A 15,000-nucleotide genomic window follows, 5' to 3' on the forward strand; every position below is an offset into this window, starting at 1 on the left:
GCAAGTGCTTGACGAGTACGAGTATGAGTATAATGAGCAGTATCGGCAGCTGATACGATACCAGTATCAGTATCGGTGCATCCCTAGACACCACAGGTGGGGGGAATACTACACATGTTAGGCAGGGCCGGAATAATGCACAGGCTAGATATGGCTGCAGCAGGGGTGCTGTTCAGGGGGGTAAAGTGTGACTGAGTCTACAGGGCCCCATGTATATAGGGGGACCACACACAGGGCAGTTTATGAAAATATATGGCTTGTCCATTGAAGCTGATTTTACATAGGACCCAGAAATTGTTGCTACGCCCCTGGGCTGCAGCCTAGATTGATCAAAAGTGAAAGATTGCAAAATTATGCCAAGATGTTAATTGAAAAAATGTATGTTATGTTCAGTACTGTTGGTAGACATGCTATCCTTAATTCCTAGCTCGTAATTATGACACTATCTATGCAAATATGTTGTGAAATTTGCCTTCAGATGGGGCCCACAGCAACCTGTGGCCTAGGGGCCCAGGCCATCTTAATCGGGCCCCGACGGTAGGACTTATTAGTTTCTCAATGTAGGTGGTCCGCCTCTGATGAAGTGAAGCGTCTGCTGGGTCAAATTAAGGATGTTAGGTCTAGTCTTCTTAACAAAGTAGTGTGCATGTCAGTACACTAATCAACTGTCCAGAAGCTTTGCTGAACCTTTTTCTGTGCAGAGAGGAAAATCTAATGGTGTTTAAACAATAAGTAATTTGATTTATGCTTTTGTGCATTTCATGAAAATGTAATGCCATTAAAACAATAGTAATTTAATTTATGCTTAAAGATAAAATGTAAGCTTACATTTTGTGAAAAGAAGTGGGTAAGGTTTCCTACGCCTTGTTTTGTCATACTTCATTGTATTTGCTAGTGCTGCTGCCAACACAATGCAGGAACAATGCCAGCAGGCATTGTGGGTATTGCATGTTTTAATTAATTTCATAGTTTTTTTGTAGTCTTTTTCATTTCTTAATCCAAGGCTTATCCTTTTAGTTCTTGCTTTGCTGGCTGCATGTATTGGTTTAAGTATTTATTAAATTTACATTCTTCATGTTTTTCTTTGGATAAGATATTCCTTGATTATGCTAAGGTGCACAATTGTTTTCTTTCCTGACTTTTGAACAAAAAATATATGTTTTTGTTGTTTTCTGGTCAGCATTTATGAGGAAGAATGGTGAGTTTATTTTACACCTGAATGTTTTTTCGTTTGGTTGTTTTTTTCCCCCCCACTGTCTTTCATCGTTTGAGCATGGCAGTTTCATTTGATTCTACCCGTCACATATAAGTTGCTCGTACATATAAATGTCCGCATCTGTATGTGTGTTTGTGTGTGTGTGTGTGTGTGTGTGCACATTGCATTAAACCACACTGTTGCACTTATGCACCCAACCACATCATTGTGTGTCAAAGAATTGGATCTCAATACACCCCCTCATTAACTTACTTCTCAATGTTTGTCCTGTCACCTGAAAAACTGGTTTTGTTTTACAGCCCTGTGCCAAGTATATTAACCCAGTAAAACATCTATCGTGCTACAGGTTGTCCTACAGTTTGGTAGGGTGTTACTGAAAGCAATTTTATTCACATACGCATCTAGGTATATAAACTCCAATTGAAGGGATGAACCTCGTAATAGAAGGGTTTCTTAGCAAAAGCGTAAGGCTCTTCTTGTGCTTGTGAAGAAGAATCTCTTGTAAGTAAGACCATTTTAGTACAGGCTTGGAGTTGTAGCATAGCAACTGGAGCTTCAAAGGTGTTTCATCTCCTCCACTCCTTCCTGCACTGCCCTCTATGTGTATGTGTAATCACAGAACAGAGTATGTTGAGATGCACTCTCAGGTAAACCTCCTAACATAAAGGTCTCATTTCTTTATTCTCACATTTTAGAAAAACAAACAAAAAGAAACAATGCACAAGGCTTGTCTGCTATGTCTATGGAGAAGGAAACCCTTTAAAAAACTAAGGTCATCAAAGTTTAAAGAGTTCTGTTGGAAGCTACTGAACTTCTTTTAGAATCTTCATCAAGACATCAAATCTCTTCCACTTCGTTTACATTGTTTTTTGTTAGTGCCAGGCACCGCAGGGCAAGTTCAGATTCCCCCACCCCCTACACACCACAGTCCATCAGCTAACTGTAAGGCTGTGAAGAAGCAATGTGACTGCTGATGGGGAAAGAGGGCCAAATGGGCACTGCAGTCCCTTTCCATATTGCTGTTATGCATCACTGTAATGACTCCCATCAGTGGCCGCAGTGAATAGCACTCAGGGGCCCGCATGGGAGTGAGGAGTTCGAAAAGGCCCTCTGACTGACTGATGTGTCTGTCATCACCCTGTCTTCTCCTTGCTCCTCTCCATAGTTGTCTCTTCATATTCTCTGTCTCTCATTCTTCTCTCTCTCTCTCTTTTCTGTCTCTATCTCTATCTCTGTCTCTGTCTCTGTCACATTCTCTTCTCTCTCTCTCTCTCTCTCTCTCTCTCTCTCTCTCTCTCTCTCTCTCTCTCTCTCTCTCTCTCTCTCTCTCTCTCTCTCTCTCTCTCTCTCAATGCTCTCAACATAACGCTGCAATAAAAATGTTCCCCATAGCTACTGCATTGAGTCATAACGATAACTGTGAGTGAGTGAGTGTGCAATGAGCAGGGTCATGCCAATGACTCATGGTGCACAGCAAAGAGGCCGTGGATGTAGTGTCCTAAACGTGGGCTGGAGAGAAGTACGGAGGGGTTACATGGAAAGAGAGAGACGGAAAGAAAGAAAAGAGTGTGTATGAGAGATGGTGTGTGAGAGAGAGAGAGAGAGAGAGAGAGAGAGAGAGAGAGAGAGAGAGAGAGAGAGAGAGAGAGAGAGAGAGAGAGAGAGAGAGAGAGAGAGAGAGAGAGAGAGAGAGAGAGAGAGAGCGATGATAAAATAAAGGGGGCGGGATATCCTAGCAGAGGTGAAATGGCTGAAGGATTGTTGACTGTTGTTGATGTAAGAGCGCCATAGGTTGTTATGTAAACACATAACGCCCTCACACTTAACTGTATGACTATTGTGGTGTTCACCGCTGCACAGTGTGCTATGGGCTTTGCTCTTTTTGTTGTCTGCATTTGGGGGTGGGATTGTGTGTGTGTGTGTGGTGTGTGTGTGTGTCTCCACTCACATACTTGTGTGCATCGATTGTGCATAGACATTCACACTTTGGTGAATCACATTAATGTTCTCTGCCAACTTGTGGTCAAATAAAGAGCAATTGTTTCTGTGTTAACAGTATAAACTGTCTGCTGTGTACTGACCGCTCCTGCAGCACTGCTTGTGTTTAAAACACTGCATTAATATGACTCAGTGTTTAAATTAACTCTGTTCAGGTAGCATTTGGTCCCACTCAAAAGTAGTTTTGATTTTACTCTTTGGTATGTGTCATATTTTTAGAGTGAATTTTACTGAATATTGTGTAAATATTAAGAGCACTTGCCTTTGACTCCACTGTCAAGTAAGTTGGCTCTCCACAGTGTTGTAAATACTCTACTATACTCCACACAGTGTTGTTAATACTGTACTACTTTATAAACTTTATATAAGCTTTCTCTGTCATATCGACGGCCTATTTTTACTGTATGGATGGAAGTTCATGTCAGCCGACTCAGGAGTCAGGATTCATACGACTCAGGATTCATAGGGACATGATACTGGTCAAAAAAGGAGAGAGTGTTATCAGTTTTTAAACCGGCATGTTGCTGGCCTTGAAATTGGGTGGAATGGTGTTATGTGGGCCCGGGTGTGTGTGTGTTTATGGGCGAGTGTGCGTTTGTGTGTGCATAGGTGCATGTATGCTTCTGTGTGTGTGTGTGTGTGTGTGTGTGTGTGTGTGTGTGTGTGTGTGTGTGTGTGTGTGTGTGTGTGTGTGTGTGTGTGTGTGTGTGTGTGTGTGTGTGTGTGTGTGTGTGTGTGTGTGTGTGTGTGTGTGTGTGTGTGTGTGTGTGTGTGTGTGTGGATACAGTAATCAGTAACAGTAGGCGTTAAGTGTCATGCACATCTACTGACTTACTTCCATTCCTATGTGCTCTCCTTCCTTCCTTCTGCAGCAGTGCGCTGTCCAGCTCCCAGTCCATTGTCTACATTCCCCAGGACATCGTCCGTGCCAAAGAGATCATCGCCCACATCAACACACTCAAGACGCAGGTCAGCTACTACACGGAGCGCCTGTCCCGCGCCGCCAAGGAGCGCTCCTCCAACGGCCTGGAGAGGACCCTCGCCATCCTGGCAGACAAGGTGAACATGGTGGACGCACGCACGCGCGCACGCACACACACACACACACACACACACACACACACACACACACACACACACACACACACACACACACACACACACACACACACACACACACACACACACACACACACACACACACACACACAGTTCAATGGAGTAATAGAGAAGATATTCTCTGCAGGGTGTTCTGTAGGGGCTTTGTTATGGTAGAACAGTATGGATACTGATATTTCTTTATATACTGTAAGTTGACCAGCAGTGTTTGCACATACGTATACGTACATACAGAATTTCACATTTACACTGTGCCCATACAATATGTGTGTAGTTTCAAGGGCTCAAGGATTTTTAGAGCTTCAATATGAACAGGGAACACATTGGAAGATGGTGCAGAGTGTGTCAACTGCAGGGAAGTACTGTGCACTGTATGCCCCGTACAGTATGCGCATATTTACCGTCATTCTCATTGTTATCTCTTGCATCTCTGTCCTGTTCCACCATTTAATCAAGGTTGGCTTTTATTTCTCCCCACCCGGTGTGGTATTGATCACATGGCTGGTTGCAGGAGCCCTATTGATTGCCCCAAGAGGATAATTGATGGGGCCTCCTTTTTTGTTCTGCGTTGTCTCTTCATTAAAGTGTGCCCTTTACATCACCTCTCTGCTGAGTGGTATATAGCTATATCATCAGCAAGCGTAGAATAGGGGAGGGCGTGGGTTTCTGGGACAGGTTATTTAAAGCAGTCACTTAAGTTATTTTTGTCAACCTTTAAGATGAATCGGAAATGGTGCCAATTGTTCATTAACTTATAACAGGGTGAAGCAAGACACCTCTGGGTGTAACTGAAGTAAGTGTGATAAGTATGGAGGACAAGGCCATCTCTGTAGTTTGGATGACAGGCAATTACTTTTACCATCTGCAGGGACCACAAAGTAAAATTACTTGTGTTGCTTAAACACAAGAGTTGGAAGGGTCTGAGATGGTGACTCAATACAAGCTTTGAGGCTTCATAGAGAACTGACATGCTGATTACAAGTGCTACTTGACTTGGACAAGTGTGGAGACTTCACACTTACAGAAAAATTACAGTACTTAGCAGTAGGGGTGTAAATAAAATCGAAATGTATCGATGTATCGGAAGTATCGGCCGGCAATTTAATGGAATCGCATCGCATCGTATCGTGGGGCATTCTTAAGTATCGAAATTAATCGAATCGCTGGCCCCTGTGCAATGCCCTAGCTCCATAACACAATAGTAGTGGAAAAGTCATTGGAAAAAATCAAATCGAATCGAAACGCATCATATCGTGAGGAATTCTCAAGTATCGAAAATAATCGAATCCCTGCTTTAAGAAATCGATACCATATCGTATCGTCATGAAGGCTGTGATTTACACCCCTACTTAGCAGTGACAATAGGTGTGAACTCTGAATGGCTTGCTCTTTTAGTTGGTATTAACAAATCTTGAGCACCCATTTTTAGTGTGTGTGAAAGATGGTGTGCTTTTTCTGGGTTTGTTCATTTGTTGAACAGTAAATTCCTTAGTCTAGCAGTCCCCATTGGAATGAACAGGAACAGATTGTTCTCCCCCTCAGATTGCTTGTTGTGTTTGTTTTGATGTTTATTTCTATGCCGTCCTCCGCCTCACACAGAGGACAGCTTGACGCCGAAAATAATTTGTTTTGGAAATGGTGCAAAATTAAAAAAAATTAAGAAACAGAATACGGTAGAAAACCTGTTTGTTTAATCTGACGTATTTAACAAACACCCCAAGTCACACTTTTTTTTTGTAGTTTGAGTGTGCCTACATTTTTGTACTCTCCCTTCAGAGGTCCCAGCTATTGATGAGGTGCTAGATTGCTGATGAGAAAGTGTGTGTCTTTCCACAAATGCGGCTTGGCCTGCAGTTTGCGGTCCTAAAAAAAACAAAAACTTGCTAATAATAAATATCGTAAATCCCGAACATGATCCTGATGGACAGGCTAAGTCTGTGTTCAGTGTGTGTGTTCTGATGTTTGTGTGGTTGTTTCCATTATCCTATCAGACAAGACTGTTGGTAACAGTGTGTGAGTACAAGCTGCTAGCGTCAGCCATCCAGGTCCTGAAAAAGAGGATATCTGCTATAACTTGGAAACATATACACTGGTTGGCCAGTGTGTTGAGTGTGTGTGTTTTCATGTTTATTTCTCCTTATTTCTGTTGTCCTCCCCAATCAGACACAGCAGCTGCTGTAACTGTGTGCGGCTGCAAGCTCCTGGCATCAGTCGTCCAGGTCTTGAACGCAACACAGCCTGTATTCAAGTCAAGACAAGTCCATCACAACAGCCTGTAGTTTGCAGTCCTGGAAAAAAACAATATCTGCTAATATCAAACAATATATTCTGATCAGGATTCCCGTCTGTGTTCAGTGTGTGTGTTTTCATGTTTTGTTTCCCCGACTTGACTTGACTTGTCTCCGATCAGACGCAGCAGCTGGTGACGGTGTGCGACTTCTAGCTCCTTGTGTCGGTCGACTGCAGCACAGCCCGCCGTTTGCAGTCCTGAGAACAGGAATGTGTGTTAAAGGGGCCACTATTTTGGGGCTTAAAGGGACAGTTCGGTCAATTTCAACATGCAGTTGTAATGCTCACACTACCCTGGACTTGGCAGTGCCTGAGATTTTTTTTTCTTCTTCTTCAGCCGTTTCCGAGATCCTGGTCATTGTAATGGGGGCAGCTCTTTGTTTACATTTCAAAAAAACATTTTTATTTATTCCCAAAAACATCCAAAAGGTTATAAAACATCAGCAGACAACTAGCAAACAGCAGTACCTTTTGGGAAAATAATTGGAGTTGGCCTATGTTTCATTTTTTAAAAATGTAAACAAACGCTGCCCCCATTAGAATTGCTCATATCTCGGAAAGGGCTGAGCCGAAAAATGTGGCATCACCAGGTACTGACAAGTCAAGGGTAGCGTGAGCAATACAAAAGCATGTTGAAATTGACCAAACTGTCCCTTTAATACAGTTAAAATCGTTAGCCAGGGATTATAAAGGTGGTAAAGTGTCTTATTTTTCATGTAATCCGTTGTCTTGCTGTATGACAAGTTAAAAGAGGGAGCATGTCGCTAAGCTAGTGAAAGTCAATGCATACGTGTAGCGTGCTACATGCTACAGTGATCCATTGACTTTCACTAGCTTAGCTACATACTCCCTCTTTTAACTTGTCTTAAAGCAAGACAACGCTTAACATGAAAAATAAGACACTTTACCACCTTTATAAACCCCAGCAAACGATTTTAACTGTATTAAGCCCCAAAGTAGTGGCATACCCCTGTAAGTGTGTCTATATTCACGTTCTGCTTCTCTGTCCCCCATCAGACGCGGCAGCTGGTGACAGTGTGCGACTGCAAGCTGCTGGCGTCGGCCATCCAGGCCCTGAACGCGGCACGGCCGGAGTACATCGCCTCCAAGGTGTCGCCCTCTGCGGAGCAGGAGCAGGTGGTGCTGCGCAACGACCAGGACACGCTCCTCGCCAAGTGGAGCGGCAGCAACAGCCGCACGTCGCTACATGTCGACTGGCACGAGGAGGAATGGGTAAGGGGGTCCCAAAAAGCCACAGTCTGTCTACGACGGTAACATGGCAACATGTTATGGAGGAGAGTAGGTGTAGATAAGGGTCTTACCTTTGAAGCGTTTGGTCAAGTCGAGGGGCATTAAAGTGATACTGTCCCATTTTTGGAAATAAACTTATTTTACACCTCCCCTTGAGTTAAATAATAGGCTCTTACCTTTCTCCTGTACTTCCAACCGTTTTCTAGTTATGGCAGTGCACATTTTACCATCAAGCTAACAGTTAACACTGAGTCCTATGAGACCAGTTAGACGCGAGCAAAATTTGCACTGACATAGCCAGATAACGATTGAAAGTACAGGAGAACGGTAAAACCCTATTATTTAACTCAAAGGGAGGTGTAAAATAAGCTAATTTCCAAAAATGGGACAGTATCACTTTAACAGCTGATCATCGCCACACGTGGACTGGCAAGAGGAGGAGGGGGTAAGGGTCACAGAGTCATAACTTTGACATCCTTGGCCAAGCCAGAAGGCTGCATTTAACATTTTCTTGTAGGATAGTCATTGTTGCATACATATTTGGTAATGTCAGACCTCTTTTCTTGCTTCTGTCCTGATTATGAACCTGGTTTTATGTGTGATGAATGCTGTGTCTGTCCTGAATGACATAATGCAATGACTCCTGTGAACTGTACATTTGCCAGTCTAAGGATTGCAGGATGTGGATATTGAAGTACATGTGTCTGTGTGTTATAGAAAATCTGGCTGCAGGATTTTAATGGTCTACTCTGTATAGTAATGCTGCAGTGTTGGCTGTGCTTTGCTGCTACCCACAGAGACTGATGCTGATTACTTGTCAGTGGGAATGCTAGTGTGAGGTGTAACTTTCACAGGAAAGTTGTAAAATCTACTGTAGTGCTTATAGAAGTAACTTGGCCATTTGGGTGGGATGGTGTCTCTAGAAAGGTATATTTTACCTAGTTCTAGCTTTAGTTGTGCATGTTTGTGTAATATATCGTGTGTGTGTGTTTGTGTGTGTGCGTGCGTGCGTGTGTGTGTGTGCGCGCGTTGTGTGTGTGCGCGCGCGCGTGTGTGTGTGTGTGCAGGAGAAGGTGTGGGTGAACGTGGACAAGAGCTTGGAGTGCATCATCCAGCGCGTGGACAAGCTGCTCCAGAAGGAGCGTCTCCACAGCGACAGCAGCGAGGACATGGCCAACTGCGACCAGCAGGGCGGCTCCACCCCCAAGAAAGGTAACGAGAGCAAGACGCGAGCCTTCTGGATAAACCCAGCCTCCTCATCTTCATCCTCCAGAGCACAGGACTCTCCATATCCACCGCTGACATTGCCACCTCCATCCTCATCATCATCATCGTTATCCTCAGCACCATCACCGTCTTCGTTTTTGCACCACTCTTCTCAGCATGTGCGACCCTCCCCTAGCCCAGCCTCTACCTCTACCTCCTCATCCTCATCCACACCGGCACAGGACTCCACACCCCTGACAGTGTCTCCCAACTCATCATCCTCATCCTCATCCGCATCTTCATCGTCACCATCTCCCTCCTCGTTCCTACACTCCTCCTCCTCCTCCTCCTCCCAGCATGCCCGGCCAGCTTCACAGTGTTCATCATGCTCATCGCCGACGTCACCATCGTCATCCTCACTGCCTCTTGTTGCATGCCACGCCGCCTCTAATAGAAACTCTGCCAACTGTAGGTTTTGTTTTCCATTGCTATTTTTTTTATTAACTTTCTGTTGCTGTTGCTCTGAATAATTTAGTTGTTTTGAGAATGCCATACAGCAGTTTGGCACCATGCAAAATAATTTTCTGCACTTTGTCGTGTAGATATCTTTTACTGTGTATGTTTATTTAGCCAACATGATCTCCAAAAATTCTGTGCTCCGGGACACGGAATTATTTTCCGTGATGGACACACAGAAGTGCTCTCTCTATTATCTTGTGTTTTCTCAGGACTTTTCTAATTTCAAATATTTTTTCCTCAAAAAAACATTTCTTACTGGCAGGTTAGGGTTAGGGATTGTTTTGGTCTGGGCGCAGCTGGTTTTCTTTCATTCATTATATGAATTTGATAGCCTAGCAACCAACTGGAAAAGTAATTCTCAAAAATATGTCTTCAATGACAGGTTAAGGTTAGGGAATGTTTTGTTCAGGGCACAACTTAAATAACTATATCAATATTTTGTTTAGGATTAGCATTTTGTATGTATTTTCTAATGATAGAGTTAACACAGTGCTTTGGTAATAGCCTTTAGAAAGCACTTCCGTGTGCCCATCACGGAAAACAATTCCGTGTCCAGGAGCACGTAAAACAATTCCGTGTCCAGGAGCACGGAATTTTGGCAAAATCCGTGCTCCTGGACACGGATTTCTTGTCCTTAACATCCGTGTCCAGGAGCACGGAATTTTTGGATATCAGGCTGATTTAGCGGTTTATTTCCTGTATCCTGCATGTTGCATGTTGTCATCGCTTTCATGTAGCTGGCTAGCATTTTGCAGTAAATACAGTAATGTTCTTAGCAACAGCTATCACCAAGTGGCTATCTCTGGTGTAAAACCACAGTAGAGAACATCACATGGCATCCCATCCATCTGCAGAGGGATGCATATCAAGTGATCACCCAGTCGCTGTGTGTGGTCTTAAACCACTGTGGAGGCTATCATGTAGTATGCATTTCCAGCTTTTAAAGGGACACTGTGTGAGATTTTTAGTTGTTTATTTCCAGAATTCATGCTGCCCATTCACTAATGTTACCCTTTTCATGAATACTTAACACCACCATCAAATTATAAGTATTCATTATGACTGGAAACATTTGCACTTTTCATACATGAAAAGGGGAATCTTCTCCATGGTCCGCCATTTTGGATTTCCAAAAATAGTGATTTTTAGCTGCAAAAATTACTATACTTGGACCATAGTTGAAAATACTTGTTTATTACTTAGTAAACTTTCATGTTAAGATCAAAATTGGCAATAGGCAGCCCAGTTTCAATGAGCAGCATAGTTGCAGTACCTTTTTTGACCATTTCATGCACAGTGTCCCTTTAAAGGATAAATACTGGTAGCATCTAATCACTTTCTCTGGCTTTTATAGCCTGTCATATAACATGCCAGAACATCAGCTATGACCATTTGATTTGACAGTTCGATTTGAACTAGTGTTCTCGGACCTCATGTGCACTACTTACACACTAAAAAAGCTTCTTACGTAACTTGTCACACAGACATTCGGATATACTAAGACCCTTAAATGGGATATTTTTAAGGCCGGATTTTCGCTATGTGCATTCTAAAACTGTTATCGTGTAAACGGAATGCCAAAACCAATGCGTTTTCAAAAATCGTGTAAACAGCTTCGTTCTTAGTACATGAGGCCTGAGGTCTAGCAGATGCCAGTAGAGCAGAGGGCTGTAGCCAGACCATCATCATTAGTATTCATGGCACTGCACTGCCGTCTGTCTGATGCCGTCACTCTGTCTGCCTCGGCTCGACCGCACGCTCTCTCACAGTTCCTTGTTCAGCATCAGCATCTGTCTGTCTGCCTCAGACTCTTACTCTTTCACTCTTACTCTTTCGCTCTTACTCTGTCATTTTCTATCTGTTTTACTTTTTATTTTGTCTCTGTAGGTCCCTTGCTATCTCTCCTTTATTTTATCTGTGCATATATTATTCCTTTGTCTCTCTCACTCAGTCTCTCTCTTTCTCTCACTCAGTCTCTCTCTCTCTCTCTCTCTCTCTCTCTCTCTCTCTCTCTCTCTCTCTCACTCTCACTCACTCACTCACTCACTCACTCACTCACTCACTCACTCACTCACTCACTCTCTCTCTCTCTCTCTCTCCCTCTCTCTCTCTCTCTCTCTCTCTCTCTCTCTCTCTCTCTCTCTCTCTCTCTCTCTCTCTCTCTCTCTCTCTCTCTCTCTCTCTCTCTCTCTCTCTCTCATCTATAAAGAGCATGTCCTTGGTTTGATATGGGATGTTAGAGTGTAAACATGTGTTTTGATCTGCTCTGTCTGCCGTGCTGTGCCCCTCTGCTCTGTCTATTTGTCTCGTCCCCTACTCATGTTTCCCATTCTCACTGCACCACTCAGCTTGCTTCAAGCACATCACATTTGCAACATTTGCACATCTGAGAGACACTCACGGCCCCCATAGAAGTTCATCTACATACTCTGACATTTTAGCAATTTGTTTGTTGTAATGTTATCAAAGGACTATTGAAAGAGATGCCGTCTCCTCTTAACATTAGGTATAACTGTTTAAATGTGCATAGTTTTGCTTAATTAGATTGTTATTATATTTTAAGTGCCATATAGTTTTTGTTTGTTCTTCATGATGTGTGTCTGTACTTGTGCATATTTGTATATGTTAGTCAGCCCAGTACAAAATGCATATCCACTGTGTCAGTCAAGTCCTGCATAGCAAAAAGTCAAAGCCACTGATCCCTTTGGCCGGACCCAGGAAAAAGTCATCTGATAGGCTCCCCCGGCCCCACCCAATATCTATTGAGGGCGCAATTCTGGGCCCACTTCTTTTTTTATATATACAGTATATATATATATATTTTGTGGGGCTTCGGCAAAGGATCCGGGCTGGGAGTCGAACCCGGGTCGGCCGCATAGCAAACGAGTGCCCTACCATTTGCGCCACGGTAGGGCCAATTCTGGGCCCCACTTCTGTCTGAACCTGGGACAGCTAATCCTTTGTCCCGCACTGTCCACCCTGGTCAGCTTCCCTTGCAAAAAAGTACCTCTTGTAGCTGCAGTCGTGCTGTTGCAGAGCAGAGTGATTTTTTTCTCTCGTCTCTAGTCTTGACGTTGCACTTTTGGTCAGCGCAGTCTTCCGTCGTCTTTGCATCAGCTGAATCTCACTTTACCTCACGACGCACACACACACACACATGTGCGCAGATGCACGCAGGCACGCACGCACAGACAGTACAGTCACATATGCACACTTACTGTACACATACACATACACGCACACAGAAACGCACACACACACACACACACACACACACACACACACACACACACACACACACACACACACACACACACACACACACACACACACACACACAGTACAGACAAACACACATATGCACTTACTGTACCATACACAGCTGCACACATTCTCGCATATGCATAAACACACACCGTCTTAGCTCACAACTATAGCCTCACATCTCTGTCTCAGCGTCTCAGTCCATCTTAGCGACTAGCTCTAGCCGTGCAGCCAGGGAGTGCAGTGCAGTGCCGTGCAGGGCATGCTATAGCAGCCATTTATCTGCTGTATGACAAGCCAACTACGCATTTCCCCCGCGAGGGATGGCTATCGATTCTGGCTCAGTGGTCGTTAGTTCAGACTCCGGGGCTATGTGGAGGGATTGTGAGCAGTATCCCTGAGGTGTTGTATTGCTGAGGGAGAGAGAGAGAGAGAGACAGAGAGACAGAGAGACAGAGACAGAGAGAGAGCTCACATGTCAGGAGTCAGTGAGGGCGATGTTGAAAGGAGATCTAGAGATCTACCGGTATCTGTTGGTGGTAGTCATTGGAGAGATGAACTCTCCACACTGGCCATGCAACATATGTTAACAGATGTATTTACATTGTCTGGAGGGATTGTATGCAGTTATAATGCTAACGACAGAGAGAGCTCACAGTTCAAACATCAGTGAGAGAGACGGTGATATAGGAACACTGGTCATGCAAAATGCTTACATGGTTGTATCACTGTATCACAGGAAATAGATTATTTTTTTGTAATTCTTTTTTTCATGTAAGCACACACCAAAACAGATTTCATATTATACATCACATAGAAAACAAATACAAAAAGGCCGGCATCAAAAGAAAACAGTTGCTAAGGTTTAGGTAGTCCCTATCAAAAAAATTGGCACCTTTTACTTTGTTCTTGCTTTCCTTTCATTTGGCCAGATTTTAAGCGAAGTGGGTTTAGCGAGGTATTGCAATTCAGATTATAATGTTGTTAGAGTAATACTTATTGTTCTGGGTCTTAAACCATTTTTGTGTTAGTTGGCTTTTTCTGTGTAGTTTATTAGCTGACCGAGGGTTTCCCGATGGCATTGTTGCTAACTAAGTTAGCAACTTACTTGGTTGCAATGCAATTTCCCATTGGCAAACCTACTATGTTGCTAACTGGTTAGCAACGGTGCATTCGAGAAACAGGGTGCTGGCTAAGCTGTTGCTGTGCTGCTATTTGTTTGTGTTGCCATGTTTTTTATATCTCTGTCGCTTGTGTCTTAACTATGCATGGTTGCACCTCCACTCCACTCCTCTAGATGGCAGTCCAGCAGGCGATGAGGCCTCTGCAGGTAAGGACGTGCTTCTGGCCCACCTACCCCTACCCTACCTTGACCCATAGAGGATTCCAACTAGAGGGTTCATAAGCATGTTTTATGGGAATTGGTCTGTAGGGGTCGTAGTTTAGCTCTCTCCCATTGACTTCTATACAAACGTCTGGGGTGAAGACTCCGCCCACTTTTGCAACTTCCCGTTCACTTATCATGGTACTTTTCTAAAATTAATTTAACATTTTGCAGCATACTTCACTACAGAAACATGCTTTATTTGGTATAAACCACAGTCACTGAAGAGATTCCCGTTGTTTCAGAAATATTTTTCTTTGTAATTTACGTGGAAATTTAAATGTCACCCATACATCTGTATCTCTGGCGATTTTAAGCGATTTTCACCCCACCCGCTATTTTCTTCCGGTGCGACCGATTCCCGGAAGTTAACATGGTTGGGCACCCTCTAGTTGGAATCCTCTATGCTTGACCTACTACCTTATTCTATCCTGTCCTCTTTGCTTCTGTCTCTTTGCCAGCTAGTGCTTCTGCTATATTGTATGTCTTCTTCCTCGTCAAATCCTTGTTCATTATTTATATGTCTGTAAAGTTTTTTGTTTAGTGTGTTTGAGTATTCTGTGTATAGTCATTTAAGCAATGACAATAGTCTTTTGAAATAATGCAGCCTATTACATTGAGAAAAGTCTGAGATTAGGATTTAGAAAAAATAGCACGAAAGGGAAGTTTCCTAAATGTGTGCGTATGGCTGCGTGTGTGTCCATGCACGTGTGTGTGTGCGCGTGCGTGCGTGCGTCTGTGTGTGTGTCTGTAC

The 15,000-nt window shown here is 43.5% G+C and overlaps 1 protein-coding gene across 5 annotated transcripts in view; it reads left to right on the forward strand.

Moving 5' to 3' along the window:
- Nucleotides 1-15,000, forward strand: part of inpp4ab (inositol polyphosphate-4-phosphatase type I Ab) — a 74,237-nt gene that overhangs the window by 37,256 nt on the left and 21,981 nt on the right. Inside the window, exons 13-17 of one of the 5 annotated variants that reach the window (XM_063211606.1) lie at nucleotides 1,181-1,198; nucleotides 4,087-4,273; nucleotides 7,640-7,855; nucleotides 8,941-9,547; nucleotides 14,160-14,192. In XM_063211606.1, coding sequence (XP_063067676.1) covers nucleotides 1,181-1,198; nucleotides 4,087-4,273; nucleotides 7,640-7,855; nucleotides 8,941-9,547; nucleotides 14,160-14,192 — 1,061 coding nt within the window. The remainder of the gene's footprint in view (nucleotides 1-1,180; nucleotides 1,199-4,086; nucleotides 4,274-7,639; nucleotides 7,856-8,940; nucleotides 9,548-14,159; nucleotides 14,193-15,000) is intronic. The other 4 variants (XM_063211609.1, XM_063211608.1, XM_063211610.1 and 1 more) reach the window with 4 other exon arrangements.

Source organism: Engraulis encrasicolus, chromosome 12, assembly GCF_034702125.1.
Source record: "Engraulis encrasicolus isolate BLACKSEA-1 chromosome 12, IST_EnEncr_1.0, whole genome shotgun sequence".
In the NCBI taxonomy this organism is placed as follows: domain Eukaryota; kingdom Metazoa; phylum Chordata; class Actinopteri; order Clupeiformes; family Engraulidae; genus Engraulis; species Engraulis encrasicolus.